Source organism: Asterias rubens, chromosome 6 (genome assembly GCF_902459465.1).
Source record: "Asterias rubens chromosome 6, eAstRub1.3, whole genome shotgun sequence".
Lineage (NCBI taxonomy): Eukaryota > Metazoa > Echinodermata > Asteroidea > Forcipulatida > Asteriidae > Asterias > Asterias rubens.
Genome location: NC_047067.1, coordinates 12,277,003 through 12,291,695, shown reverse-complemented (window position 1 = coordinate 12,291,695; position 14,693 = coordinate 12,277,003). Strand labels below are relative to the sequence as shown.

Genomic DNA, 14,693 nt, shown 5'->3' with positions numbered 1-14,693 from the left:
TTCAAGGGTACCTTGCCCCTTTCCCGTTCCAGTGACGGCACCTGATGCACCATCCAGCGAGAACTCCTACAGGGAGTACTTTCCCTCGACACGATAAAATATTATTTGCAACTTACATGATCGAGCCCGAGTATGTAACCAGTAAAGATTAATAATGTATTATTCTGTTGACCAGTGGCGTTACTTGGGGGTTGGGGAATTTTTTTATGCACTAAGAATCTAACACTTTCGTAGTGCTTTTATGGGGAATTTGTTCTTCTAAATCTATTCAAAAGAGGGAATCAGGATTTTTTTGAGATTGGAATTCTAAAGTGCAGAAAAAGTTGCCGAGGGTGGTGTGGGCGGGGGGGGGGGGGGTACCCGAATAAAAAGATACACTTGATGACGTTTTTTGTGGTGTTAAAACAAAAACTGTCTATCAGGTAATTAACTAGAGAGTAATACAGACAAAGGGCCTACTTATGTGTTCCCCCATGGCAGATTATCTTTAATACAGTAGATAAAAACACAAGGGGGGAGGGACGCTGAAAGCGGGCTTATTGAGGGGCCGGGAAATGCAAACGAAAACTACATCTACAATTAGCAAAACAGTGTGCCCCCCCCCCCCCTCCTAAAATAAAGTTGCTTAGTTGCGGTAACCTGCAGCGCTGCTGTATCTATGTTGATGGTTATGTTATGTATTGAATACTGCCTCGTACAGTCAGTACAAATAATCACCATTACACACAGCTTATACAAAGACATATTTATAGGCAAAACATAAAACCTTATTTTATGATTTTTATAGGCACTGGGCACATGGACAGTACATTTTACTCATTTGTTAACGTAAAAGCTTTAATTGGTAACGGGCAGTGGTATGGTGGCCCTGAAGGGACACCGCACATCGCAAATATCTTTGCAAAATATTTGCGAAATCACAAAATATCTTTGCAAATATTTGCGATATCGCAAAATATCTTTGAGATTATTCAATTACTAAAAGATCTAAGACCCGAAGCCCTTTTTAGGCACCTGAGAGGCACAACATTGTGCAACAATGGTGTTTTCTCTCTCATAAGGCTCTTGCAACTTCGAGGACCACATCGGATCTAATTGTTCACAGATTTGTTTATATTGGGCCTATGCATTGTTGGGATAGGCTACACCAAGTGAGAATACATGTCCAAACCTTCGCCGACGCATTGTCTTTTTCCTACTACCAAGTTGCTTGTAACTTTAGACAAGAAATTCTCAAAGACACAATGCTGCCGGGTTTTTCATATATAATTTGCATTTTATTTACATCATAATATTTTGCAGCAGGTTACACTAATAATGGTACAAATTTAAATTTAAATCTATCTCCAGAGGGCGCTATTTATTTCTCTAATATTGTGCACCGCACTAAATGCTTACCTCAACAACTAATGCGTAATTGAAAAAAAAAAAATCCAAGCTGGCCAGTTTACTCGGTCCGGGGTATTCTCATTTTGGATTACCTTTTCATACTTATTTAAATAAATATTCAAAAGTTACCCAAAGTGATATCCCGGACCGAGTCAACTGACCAGCTTGGAACACTTTTAGCAAAACAATTGTGTAATTTTTACAGAGCCACTCTACCCAGAATGCTCCAAGTTTAAAGGCAACAACCATGGAAGTCATGACCTTCAAAAATCTTTGTATTTTTCAGATAAACTTGTGGCCCATTTTTGTTCAAGAGGCTTGTCACATGACGTTTTATCTAATTTAGTATGGTAAACTCTCCAACTCTAAGATGTGTATTGAAAGGGTTGCGACATTTTGTAATGGCCACGTGGTTGTTGTACGCCATTTTGGTCCAAAATATAACCCAACCACTGATCTACACTATATACGAATCCGAATGGGAGACTTTGAGGCGCTAGGTGGCAGCAGACTACCCATGTAAATTTCCATTGTTTACGTAGTTCTGAGCATGCGCACATTACCGAGGTAAGTCTGCTGCCACCAAGCGTCCTGAAAGTCTCCCATTGTCGACTACGGCTTTGACTGTTGCTAAGAACGTTGCTAAGGACGCCATATAATGCATGGTTGCAAGCAATCCAGCCGTAGCCGTGACCTCCAATTCGGACATGGCCTGACAGTTTGAGCACAACCCAATGGGCAGTCTAAAGTCTGGTACCTTGTATGCCCACATGTTTTTGGGGCGTGTTTTTTATTTGCAGAAAATGGCTTCTTGTCTTTACTCTCTCAATACACTTGACATAAAAGTTATTTTGACAATGGGCATTTGACATTACGAAGAGACAGCGAATGTCTAATTTTTCGAATCGAGATTGGGCACTGGACATTTACATAATGTTTGAACAGCAGTGTCCAGTGTCCAAAAGGAAAATTAGAGATCCAATGTACCAACCGTACCTGAATATCCAATATCGAAATATCAAAGTAGACGTTCGCGCTGTATAAAGCTATGGGAATTTCCAAAGTCCAATATTGAAACAGCAAAGATGACATTCGCTGTACAAAGCTATGTGAATTTCCGATGTCCAATATTGAAATATCAAAGTAGACATTCGCTGTACAAATCTATGTGAAAATGTTCAATGTCAAATATCGAAATATCAAAGTAGACATTCGCTGTACAAAGCTATGTGATATTCAATATCCAATATCGAAATATCAAAGTACACATTTGCTGTACAAAGCTATATGAATGTCCAATATCGAAATATCAAAGTACACATTTGCTGTAGAAAGCTATGTGAATGTCCAATGTCCAATATTGAAATATCAAAGTAGACATTCGCTGAACAAAGCTATGTAAGTGTCCAATGTCCACTATCAAACTAATTTTACTGTCATTCAATAAACAGCTCGGTTGGTAGCTATGGTACGTTAACGTTTGCTTCAGCTCTATAATACCTAATTTGCATCTTGCTAATTCATTCCATTTGAAAGGCACAAATGAGTATTTTTAATGATTCGCACACACATTGGGAAGTCAAATTTTTAATAGGTGAACAAGTATTTTTGCTCAAGATTTCGACAGCTCATCTTTTGGCGCGCTGTGGAAAAGAATCCTGATGTATCTGCTGCAATAGGGAACGTTATATTGCTTGTCTAATACTTACTATGTGCACTACAGAGAGAAAAGATTCAGATTCGTAATCATCTAAGTAAACTAATTTGGCCTTTCTTAGGAATAAACCATTAACAAATTAACGCAAAATTGTCCATAAGTCTGAGGCAAGATCACCAACAATCAAATACTTCACAGTCAACTTTTTGTGACTGTTTCTTCATCCCGGGACGCAATATTTTCAGCAGTATAGAGTTGCCATCCACAACAATTTTAGCATAACGAAATTGCCACTTGTTTATAAATCGATTAAAAAAGTGAATCCTAAAAAAAGAATCAGAAAGTTGTTTATGATGGCAATTCCAAAGTGCAAAAGAAAAAGAATTGCGCCCGGGAGCGAGCCGTAACGGACATCCTATAGCGCCCTCTACCGTCATAAAACATTACTTGTAGTTGTTGTAAAAACAAAAATACAGTTCAGCACTGTATGTTTCTTGTTGTCTTTTATAATAAATAAAACATTTCCAAAGCTGAATTGTTCGAAAAAGATACATATCAAAGGCACTCACTCATGGAATGTTAAAGTTCAATATTTGTATATTATTTCATACAAAAAATAAGTTGAGGCCGCATTGTTAATGCCAGAGTTTTTAAATGGTTGTCAAAAGGCACTCTCATTTATGAATGTTGGCATGGCCTATCCTGGCCATAGAATCCCTCATCAATTTCCAAATTTGGCCAGTTCAGTATGAAGATTCAAATCATACTATTCCTAGACTTGTGTGCACCTTTTGAAAAGATAGGGTACCAGCATTTCGTTGGTAACTGTCAATCCATCTATGACTGCGAGTCGTGACTTAATAAAAAATTGCACAATGGAGTGTCATGACGTAGCGCACATCATCAATCCTGCTCATCTATGACGTCATGGAAATCGTTACTACCCAAGAGGCTTCCTTCCATCCCGCCTACAAGGGCAGACCTTCGCGCGTAAATGGGCGTGGACAGTGCAGCAAAACTCGTACTCCGCTCTCTCGGCTTCGGTGGGTTCGAATCTAAGTCCTGCTTCCCGACATTACTGGTTTTCCTTCTGAGCGTGAATTTCGGAGAGTTGGTACTAGTCTTCTTCCTGTTCTTATGGTCCATGTACAGCCGCTCGAAGGCACCCACTACGTCGTCGTATGATTCTAACGTTGACACCTCCACGAAGGAACAGTTCATGGCCCTGGCCAACTCTAATCCTTCCTCTTTCTGGACGAGCCTGTCATACTCCAAGTCTTTCTTGTTTCCTACGATTAAGATGGCATGGTCGTGGGAGCTGGACTTCCTACATCTCCCAGCCAAGAATGTTAATCTTGTGACCTCTTCAAAGCTGCATCGGTCATTGATGGAATACGCGATGATAAAAGCATCGGCCCATTTAAGTTTCTCCTCGATGTTATCTTCCTGTCAAATGGAAATCAAAGGAAAGTTTCTTAAAACTCTAACCAGTTTTGTGGCGTAAATGAAGGTTATCATCTCAGTTAATATTTCGTAATGTTTGTCTTGCATCTTCATACCAGCATAAGAAACTTTGAAAAACACCAGAGTGTCGATTCAAGACTCACTCACTGGACAACCTTCATTGACTTCATCGTCGAGTGCGAGTTAAGTTAAACTTGAACACTGGTCGACGTCTACCGTTCTTCGAATGAACTGTCTGGATATACATGTGTACCACTTTAAAAAGCCAGCAGTGGACACTATTGGTAATTATTACTTAAACTTGGTAACGAGTAATGGGGAGAGGTTTATAGTTAAACATTGTGAGAAACTGAAGTGACGTAATTTTTGAGAAAGAAGTAATTTTCCACGATTTTGATTTCGAGACCTCAGAATTAGATTTTGAGGTCTCGAAATCAAGCATCTGAAAGCACACAACAGGGTGTTTTTTCTTTCATTATTATCTCGCAACTTCGACGACCAATTGAACTCAAATTTTCACAGGTTTGTTATTTTATGCATATGTTGAGATGCACCAAGTGAGCAGACTGGTCTATGACAACTACCAATAGTGTCCAGTGTCTTTAAATGCGCCAACATTCATGCACCAAACTGTCTGCACAGTTTCTTTGTAAACCCACAATTTTCTTTTGAATAATAATGTTTCGGGGTCATACAATTAATAGATTGTGTAAATACTAATTATCAATCTATTCGAAACTGAGACTCAGTTCTTCAATTTTTGAGGAGATTTGATAAATTAAGGAGTTACAGATGGTCCCATTCTGCTGCCAGAATGCTATCCGAATCGCTTTGGTCATTGGCTTCGGTTCTCTTAAGATTGGTTATCTTCGTCACTGCGTCTTTACAAAGCTCTCAATCAAAGCTAACACGCTTTTCCTGACAGGCCTCGATTCTTGTCAAGTGTTTGCTCATAAGATAAATCCATTACATACCTGTCCAGCAGTATCTAGAATCTCAAAGTCAACAGGAGTTGATTCAGTCTCAAAGAACATCCGATGTTTGTAGATGTTTTCTGTGAAAGAGTTGATAAAAACATAGCATTAAGGTTAGAAAAAAAATATTTAACAACTGGATGACCTTCTTACTCGGTTCAGGGTAAATTAGTGTGTGGGGGGGGGGTACGTCACGAGAAAGACATTCCCGCCAAAGGGCTGTTGATGCCTTTTATAATAGGCACCTGAAAGCACACAAATTTGTGCGACAAGGGTGTTGTTCTTTCATTAATCTCTTGTAACTTCGATGACCAAATGTTCACAGATTAATTACTTTCTGCATATTATATGTTGGGACACACCAAAGTGAGAATACTGGTCTGTGACAATTACTAGAGGTGTCCAGTGCCTAAGCAAAACCAAAGGTGTCACAAAAAGTGTTCAAATTCAGTTCGATTTATACAGTCACTAATGTCACTCATCACAGAGGTCAGTCGCGACACCTGCGACCGACAAGTTATCACCTAATCTAACACTCAGTGTTTTATTTTCAGCGAAGAATTTCACCTTGAAAGGAATAAAATATCTCGCGAGATAATACCACAACAAATATTGTGTCACAACACAGGTTCTGCATGCGGAGAAGTTGGATTCTTCTACCTCGTATATATGAAGAAGAATGTGTATAATTTCTAATCTTCAAACTCCCGCGTTAATCTTGACCCGAATTCTGGTTCCATGGGGTCCTGACCTAATCCCAGGTCAAGCCGACCTGTTACCCGGCAAAACTGACCAGAAAAGAGGACTAAAAACAAGCGGACAGATACTCAGTCAGTATGACCACGGGGGAGGTATTTACTTCCTCCATGGTTGGACCAATTTCTTAGTAATTTTGACACAGATACTCCGGGTCATGGAACCACGAAATGGGTCAATCTGGCCCCACGGGACCCGGGTCATTTCTGACCCGGAAGTTTTTCAGCAATACGACCACATTTCGGTTACCGTAAATTGTCCCGCGATTGACCAATATAGAAGCAGTGTATGCACAGTTTAAAGACAGTGGACACTATTGGTAATTGTCAAAGACCAGTCTTCTCACTTGGTGTATCTCAACATATGCATGAAATAACAAACCTGTGAAAATTTCATACAATTGGTCGTCGAAGTTGCGAGATAATAATGAAAGAAAAAACACCCTTTGTCACACGAAGTTGTGTGCGTTTAGATGGTTGATTTCGAGACCTCAACTTCTAAACTTGAGGTCTCAAAATCAAATTCGTGGAAAACTACATCTTTCTCAAAAACTACGTCACTTCAGTGGGAGCCGTTTCTCATAATGTTTTATACTATATATCAACCTCTCCCCATTACTCGTTACCAAGTGAGGTTTTATGCTGATAATTATTTTGAGTAATTGCCAATAGTGTCCACTGCCTTTAAGTGAACACTTGGTCCAAATTATTGAGCCAGCTTATTTTAAAGAGTTTTCTTCAGCTAATAATGGCCTTCCATGAAAATAAAGTATAACAAACAACGCTATAAATCAAACAACATCTGACTCTTGCCTACAAACATTTCACACTGAAATAGTCTACTCTGCATCTCTATCAACTGGGATCAGGTGGCAATTTTTTGGAGCTTCTTCGGCAGCAAACATTTCTAAGCATGTTTGTGTGCTAAGCAGAAAATGAGCAGGATACCAGTCACGAAATTCACATGTGAAATGCCAGTTTGGCTGGTAACCTTATTCTTGTGAACGTTATTTTGTAATGTTCGGCTATTTAGAAGCTGAAGAGCAAAAGTATAGATGAAAAGTAGCTGCTAAAAGCAGATATCAAATTGGGCCCTGATTTAAAAATGTCTATTTACAAATGAAATGTTCCTATTAGCCTTCATCATGGGTCAAAACTTATCTATATTATAGATATTTAAGGACACTCATAACTATACAAGTTTGACGACTATTTGATCATCTTCCCTCTAAAAAATATAAACAGATTTTGATTGTGTCTGGTTCGTCACTGCGCTCCCAAAACGGCAACACGACCTTCCAACTTAGTTGATTTTTTTTTCAAAGAACATTTTTGAATCGAATTAATGGAATTGACCAACGGAGTCCTTTGGCGCTACTCCTAGTGAACAATAATACATGTAGACAAGGTCAAACAACTTATGTCTGCCAAGTTATTAACCATTGTTTGTGTCTGTGGTGATTAAGCAAACACAACATGTAAACAACCCAGGCAGGTGAAATTAAATGGCTATTTTTAGACTGAACTTAGGATACCTTGGCCCGATTTCATAGAGTTTCTAAACACAATTGTTTTTTTAGCATGACATTTCTTCCTTGATGAAAACAGGAGTACCAACCAAATTTTCGTTTGTTGCATATTGCTTGTTTCTGGTCTTCAGCTGTTTTGCTTATCCTGAAAATCACGTGGAAATTTGTTTGGTAATCCAGTTTTTATCTAGGAAGAAATTTCATGCTAAGCACATTTTTGTGCTTAGCAGCTCTACGAAATTGGGCACTTACCAGTGTTCTATGTCATCTTTTGATTTTAAAATCATTTAGGATTTTGTAACATCGGACCGGGCCCAATTTTATGAAGCTGCTTGAGCGCAAAAAGTAGCTATGGGCACAGCAAAAATAGGCTTACCAAAATAAGGTTACCAGCCGAAAAACATATCATATATAACATCCTGCGACTAGTATCCAGGCTTTATTTCTATGCACAAACATTTTCAGCGAAAATGCTCTGCTTAAATCAGCTCTATAAACGAAATTATGGTTTTCGGTCGACAATTCAAAAACTACTAATTGTATGTCTTCAAAGAAAAAATGTCAGTTATTGAAATTATTGCGACTTTTGCATAGAAGTAGTTTTCTGTTTTAAAAGAAGAAAAGCTACAAAGACACCATGTGAAAGCAATAGTCTCTAATTTTATTCTAATTGAACTGTTTTTTAAAGGGACGTGTCACATGTGCCGTTTTAAGACACGTAAACATAGGCCTAGACCTTGTGCTATGACGTCGTCAACTTGTGTAGTCTTTTTTGTGATCAGAGCATCAGTTATAGTCGCGAGATTGAGCCACTCACTATATAAACAGTATCTTCCTCATTACTTGTTTATGTTTAATCATGTGCATATATACTTGTGCATCAGGCTAATATAACACACATGTTGAACATCTTCATTCATTCTGGAAATGATTATAGACTTCCCTGCTCGAATCTCCAAACGCCCCAAAACACCAATCCTGTGTTACATGTATATACTTTTCTTATAAAGACCTATCATCAAAAATGGCAGTTTGAAAACACGTGCTGTGAAATCTGTAATCTATAGGCACCAAGGCTCTAGACCTTCATCATGCTGCCTCCATCTTGGTCGAGTTCCTTGTTGTATCGAACAACAATAATGAACGCTAATAATCATTTGCAACAAGGAACCAGACTACGCTGTTCTTCCAGCCTCGGCTTGGTAACAGTGATACCAATGGTAGAAATTAAAGATGGCTGCGCCGTGATTAAGGTATATAAAGGACACGGTACATACCTAACGTTGGGTCATACTCGTAGATAAACCTTCTCGTCACAAATCGCACAGTCATGGCTGAAATTAAAAGGGAAAAAGTACTCGTTAAAAGAATAACTCGTCCAAGTTGTAACTTCATTTCAAGCTATTTATAATGAATTATTTTTATTTTGTACACAAATTGAAATACTATTTAATACAAATTGCTATAATTTATTTTCAAGATTTTTGTAAAAAATAAAGTTCAAAAACAACTACTGAATTTCAACGAAATGTTATACACTCTGAAACCTGATACTTCACAGATATACGATTTTTCTCCATGCCCCCTGATCATTGCCTTCGTGCCCTTGAAATGCTCAAGTAGAAATTTAAAATGCTTCGGTCCCCTGCCCTTATCAAAAAACGAAGCATACGGGCCTATAGTTTTCGTTAGAGTTGTTATCTCTTGTTCGATATGCACGAGAATGCACACTCTACTTCCCTCATTAAGCAGAAGTCCTGGAAATCGGTCATTAAACAGTTGACTGTGGAGTGGAAGGTTATGAATGACATAAGGAGGTCACAAAATCAGGGTCAGGGAGGGCAATTAAAAATATGTTTTCCAAGAAGGTGCAAAGCCAGAGTTGATGGAAACTCCAACAAAAAGAAAGATCGAAACTATAGCTCAATTGTTGACCGGTTTTCATACTGCGTCATCAGAAGAAAGTCTGAATGTCTTCTATACCAAAATGGCGGGGGGGGGGGGGGTGATAGAAAAATAAGCAGAGGTATCGGTTTGAGGTAAACACCTTGAACAAAACAAAATTAGCTTTTGAGGTTAACGTTGAGGCTAAGTTGACAGACTGCGTCCCCTTCAACATCACAACAATGGAAACATTGATGTTAAAAAACCTGTTGATTTATTGATTTATTGACAACTGATTGACGTACTGATTGCTTAATAATTGGTTATTAAATTTGCCAGTAGATTGATTGATTTACAGGTTTGCAAAGGCCTACTACATATTTGTTTGTTTGATTTAGAACTGTGTGTTTTCTCTCTTCCGACCCCTCCCATGGGGGTGGGGGGTGGGGGGGGTAAGCATGCCCCATGGCCGTCCGATGAACCCGTGGACTTTAACAAAAGGGACATCTGCTTACCAGAATGAGGTTACCAGCCAAACTTCCATGGCCCAATTTCATAAGCACCAAAATGTGCTAAGCATGAATATTTTTCAATTTGGTTGGAAATCTTGTTTTTAATCGAGGAAGAAATTTCATGCTAAGCAAATTGTTGTGCTTAAAGGCTTTATGAAATTGGGCCCTGGTCACATGTACAATCTGTGACTGGTGCACTGCAGAAACTGGGTTGTTAACCATTACACCTTGGTACTGTCACATAATAGATACCGAACGGAAAATCAAAATTAACATAATATATTATGCGTTCAAATAACATCAATTGTTTTTAAAGAAATTGGAGTTATCTCAACATCCTATGGCGTAAATTGTGATTCTTTTGTTGGTGTCTATATTTGACGCAACCGCAGTATTTGCATTTTGTAACTTTTTTTGCAAAACAGAAAATAACATGTTCTGCTTAATTTTCTGCTTAAGAAGCTGTAAGAAATTGGGCGAAGAATCTTACGTTGTTCATTACACTGCACAAACCTCTGTTCAATGCATAATTACCATTCGAAGTGGCAGCACAGGAGAGAAATCAGAGTTGAGCAAAAGGTGAGACTTTTGAGAGAGAGGCAGAGAAAGGATTCCAACCACAAAGGGCCAGGCATTCCTAGGAGGTTTTTTTAGACACTGATCTAATTGCAATTTACCACTACGAAAGTCTTTGTCATGAAAGGGTGATGTTTACTTGGAAGCCCCCGGGGCACTGTTGTCCCACTACAAACACTTGAGGTGACCCCACCGCGGCTCATTATTCCGGCCACTCCGGATCCATCGGGAGGGTTTGATGGTGGAGTTCCATGGTTTGATACGACCGAGAGCATGTAATTAGTCACGACTTTCATTAGGTAGATTCCCCACTGGCTGACGTTTATTACAGCCTGGTCAGGAGATTAGACGTTGAAACAACAAACACGGAGTCCAGGTGTGACAAAGGAAAGAATTCTGTTAGAAGTTTTGAGTTGAGATTTTCAGGTATGCTTCGTTTTTGAAGGGCAATTTGAAAGGGCTTTTTTTCCTTGGTAAAAGGCACCCTATGAGGAAATGGTAAAATTCTGCTTAAGGGAGCACGAAGGCAATCCCCTTCATTGCATCCGTGTGATATATCGGGCCGCCCGGAGTTTTGGTAAATTCACACAGAAACTTGTTGTCTATAAACTCCATGACAGTTTGTAAATTGTACCGCATTTCCACAGGTTTGTAATTTTGTGTATATGTCTTTGACAATTACCAAAGGTGTCCAGTGACTTTAAATATCGACCTTCCTGACAATAAAATACAGTTTGACAGACTGGGGAAATTTTCTCTTTGGTACCAACCGACTTTAATGTTGATAAATTGGTATTCAATAAAACGCACCAACAATTACTCTCTTGTTGGGTTGCTGGACGCGGTGTTAGGTGAATGTAAAAGCTAGAACATCAAATCAATAAAACGCAGTTCAACTCGGGTTATAGTTTGGAGGAAAAAATTGATTCTAAGAAATAGAGAATACAAATGGCCAGGCTATAGGAACGGAACGACCCCCGGTTTGTAAATTGCAATGGTAAAAATAAATACTACAAACTCTAATCAATTGAAAACTTAACCACACTATATATACAAACATTGACGAAAACCTGCCGATCGCTAATTAATCCACATTCCAACCAAAAAAAATAAACCAACTTCCGCGGGACACTCTTTTTTGTTGTTAATTAGAAAAAAATTCCACCCGTCATTATTAAAAAAATAATTGCTAGTTCTAAAGACTTCGTGAGGGCATATTTGATCTTGATGGCCGGCGGGTACTAATACAGTTTTGAACCCCTCGCGCTGTTGGGCTTATTTATCAAGCTACCCAAGACCGGCAGCATTCTCGCGTCATTGTAAATCTTTAACAAGAGGGGGGGGGGGGGGGGGGGGAGACACTAAAGAATTTTTATTGCAAGGAGGTTCTTGAAACCACTTTCAGGTCAAGTGTTCAACACTAGACATCGCAGAATAGCATGAATGATAACACTTTTTAGAGTTACATGGATGGTGGGGAGGCCTGGCATTGTTACACACTTCTCTAAACTGGTTCATGAAGTGTCAAGTAGGGGGACTACTGCAGCTTTTAAGTCAACGAGGTCTGTCAATCATTGTCGATGCCAACCATTCAAGTTACATTTTTTTTTAAAGTATTTTTCCGTTCTGCAGTAGGTTGTAATGTTGTTTTGTTTCGCTTATGACTGCTGATACTTCAAGGAGGCAACGAAGGCGATTGCCTCCATGCCCCTGTCCATTGCCTTGGTGCCCTTGAAATGCTCCTGATAGAAGTTTACAATTTCCTCATAGGGTGCCCTTCACTCTTCAAGGAGAAAATACCTTGGTGCCCTTGGCGTTTCAAAAACTAAGCATAAGCCTCTGTATCAGGGTTGATGCATTCCCAACTCTGGAATTGTTGTTGCAGCGGACCAAGGGTACGGGGAAGGGAAGAGTAATGAAAAAAAAGAGAAGTCCTCGGTTAGCGGGATTCACAGACATCCATGGGTGTGTGTGTTTTTCTTCTCCCCCCTTTTTTTTGGGGGGGGGGAGGGGTTGGGGTCTGCCTCCTCTCCTCAAGCATGCATGAAAGGTGAGTACCATGGATGATGAGGCAGGATTAGGAATCGAACTCTAATTGGATAACATGACAAACGAAGATGAAGATGTCTTCAAGAAATAAGATAAGACAGCTCCAATACACCCAGTGCATCATTTATCACGGAGTCAATTACAGATCCTTGAGTTGGGACCGGGTCGAAAAGAAACTGTTTAAAACATCGAGGGGTTTCCCTTTTTCAAAAATCGACGCAGAAATAAATCTCCTGCACTTGCGCGGTTTCCCTTGCAACAACAAACATGTATTATATAAGACAGAAGATGTTTTTCTGTTGAAATTAAGGAGTCTTTTGGGAATAGAGTGAAGCCAATTTATAAAATGATCAAGAGGACGTTTGAGATGGGAATCTTGTGGATTTAGATTAAGTGAGTTTCTTTGTTTGTTGTGGGTTTTGAAAAAAACGTCTACATGGAGTTATTTCGACTTCACATGCCTCATACTTCACCGATTACCTCCATGCCCCGAGGTCATTGCCTTGGTGCCTTGAAATGCTCAAGTAGAAATGTACAACTTTCTCATAGGATGCCCTTTACCAAGGAGAAAATGACTTGGTGCCCTTGCTCTTACATAAACGAATGATACAAGCATGCTTCATCCATATCCAATTTGCCCATCCATATCTTCACCCATTTCTGCATTTTGGAGCTCGACCGAAGACAAACTTAAGTTGTGAACACGACACTTTTATTTGGATGGGTGATTAAAACGATAGTCGGGTACTTTCCCCCTCCCCATGGTGTAACACAGTAGGGCTCACAAAAGTGTCTTCAAAGGCAGGTAACAACATGGACATAGAAGAGAGTTGTTAGCTGTGGAGTAACGGGTCCCATTGTAAATACCAACTACGTATGTGGACACACGCTTCAGGTGGGCTTGACTATCGAAGGACAAACCCCCAGAATCAAGTCAATAAAATACCGATAAGCAAAATGTCGTTAAGCCAAATACTACAACTGTACAAGTCAACAAGTCCAGCAGGAGCAATGTGTACATCTTTGTCGCACACCCTGCCTTCACATACGCATTGTACAATTTGACGAACAGTACAAAACAACATATTATGCTAGTTATTTCCCCATCAATGCTCTGCCGTTCATTAGGAGTATATGAGTATGCTAGCGGGAGTACAACTCGAGTAAGAACACATTCATGTATACGAGTGGAGAGTATTACTCGAGGGGATTATTACCCGAGTACAAGTACGAGTACTAGTGGAAGTATTACTCGAGTACGAGTGTTACTTGAGTCAAGAATCCCTCTCGAGTACGAGTACGTAGGGGAGTGTTACTCGAGTAACTTGTGGGAGTACTCGAGTACGAGCATGAGTACTGGGAGTTTTACTCGAGTCCGAGTAGTGAAGAGTATTACAGGAGTAAGAGTATTACTCGAGTACGAGTACTAGTGGGGGAGTGTTACTCGAGTAAGAGTACTTGTGGGAGTACTCGAGTACGAGTATGAGTACAGTATTACTCGAGTACGAGTACTAGTGGGGGAGTGTTACTCGAGTAAGAGTACTTGTGGGAGTACTCGAGTACGAGTATGAGTACAGTATTACTCGAGTACGAGTACTAGTGAAGAATATTACACGACTACGAGTATGAGTATACATTTTTTTAACTCGAGTACGAGTACTGGGAGTATTACTCGAGTCCGAGTACTAGTGAAGAATATTACACGAGTACGAGTATACAGTTTTTTTAACTCGAGTACGAGTACTGGTGGATTGTAACTCGAGTATGAGTACTAGTGAGAACTATTATTTGAATGGGAGCACTTGGATTACTCTGTATGGGTACCACAACACTATTTACTAATAATCAAACCGAAAAAAGGCTTGGCAATGCAGACAAACGATGGAGACTCAAAATATAGTATA

The 14,693-nt window shown here is 39.5% G+C and overlaps 1 protein-coding gene across 1 annotated transcript in view; it reads right to left on the bottom strand.

Moving 5' to 3' along the window:
• Positions 1-373: 373 nt before the first annotated feature.
• LOC117291829 (ras-related and estrogen-regulated growth inhibitor-like) overlaps positions 374-14,693 on the bottom strand; it is a 28,992-nt gene continuing 14,672 nt past the window's right edge. The window contains exons 3-5 of the mRNA XM_033773759.1: positions 9,046-9,102; positions 5,485-5,564; positions 374-4,492 (exon numbers count right to left, since the gene is read on the bottom strand). Coding sequence (XP_033629650.1) covers positions 3,950-4,492; positions 5,485-5,564; positions 9,046-9,102 — 680 coding nt within the window. The 3' untranslated portion in view covers positions 374-3,949. The remainder of the gene's footprint in view (positions 4,493-5,484; positions 5,565-9,045; positions 9,103-14,693) is intronic.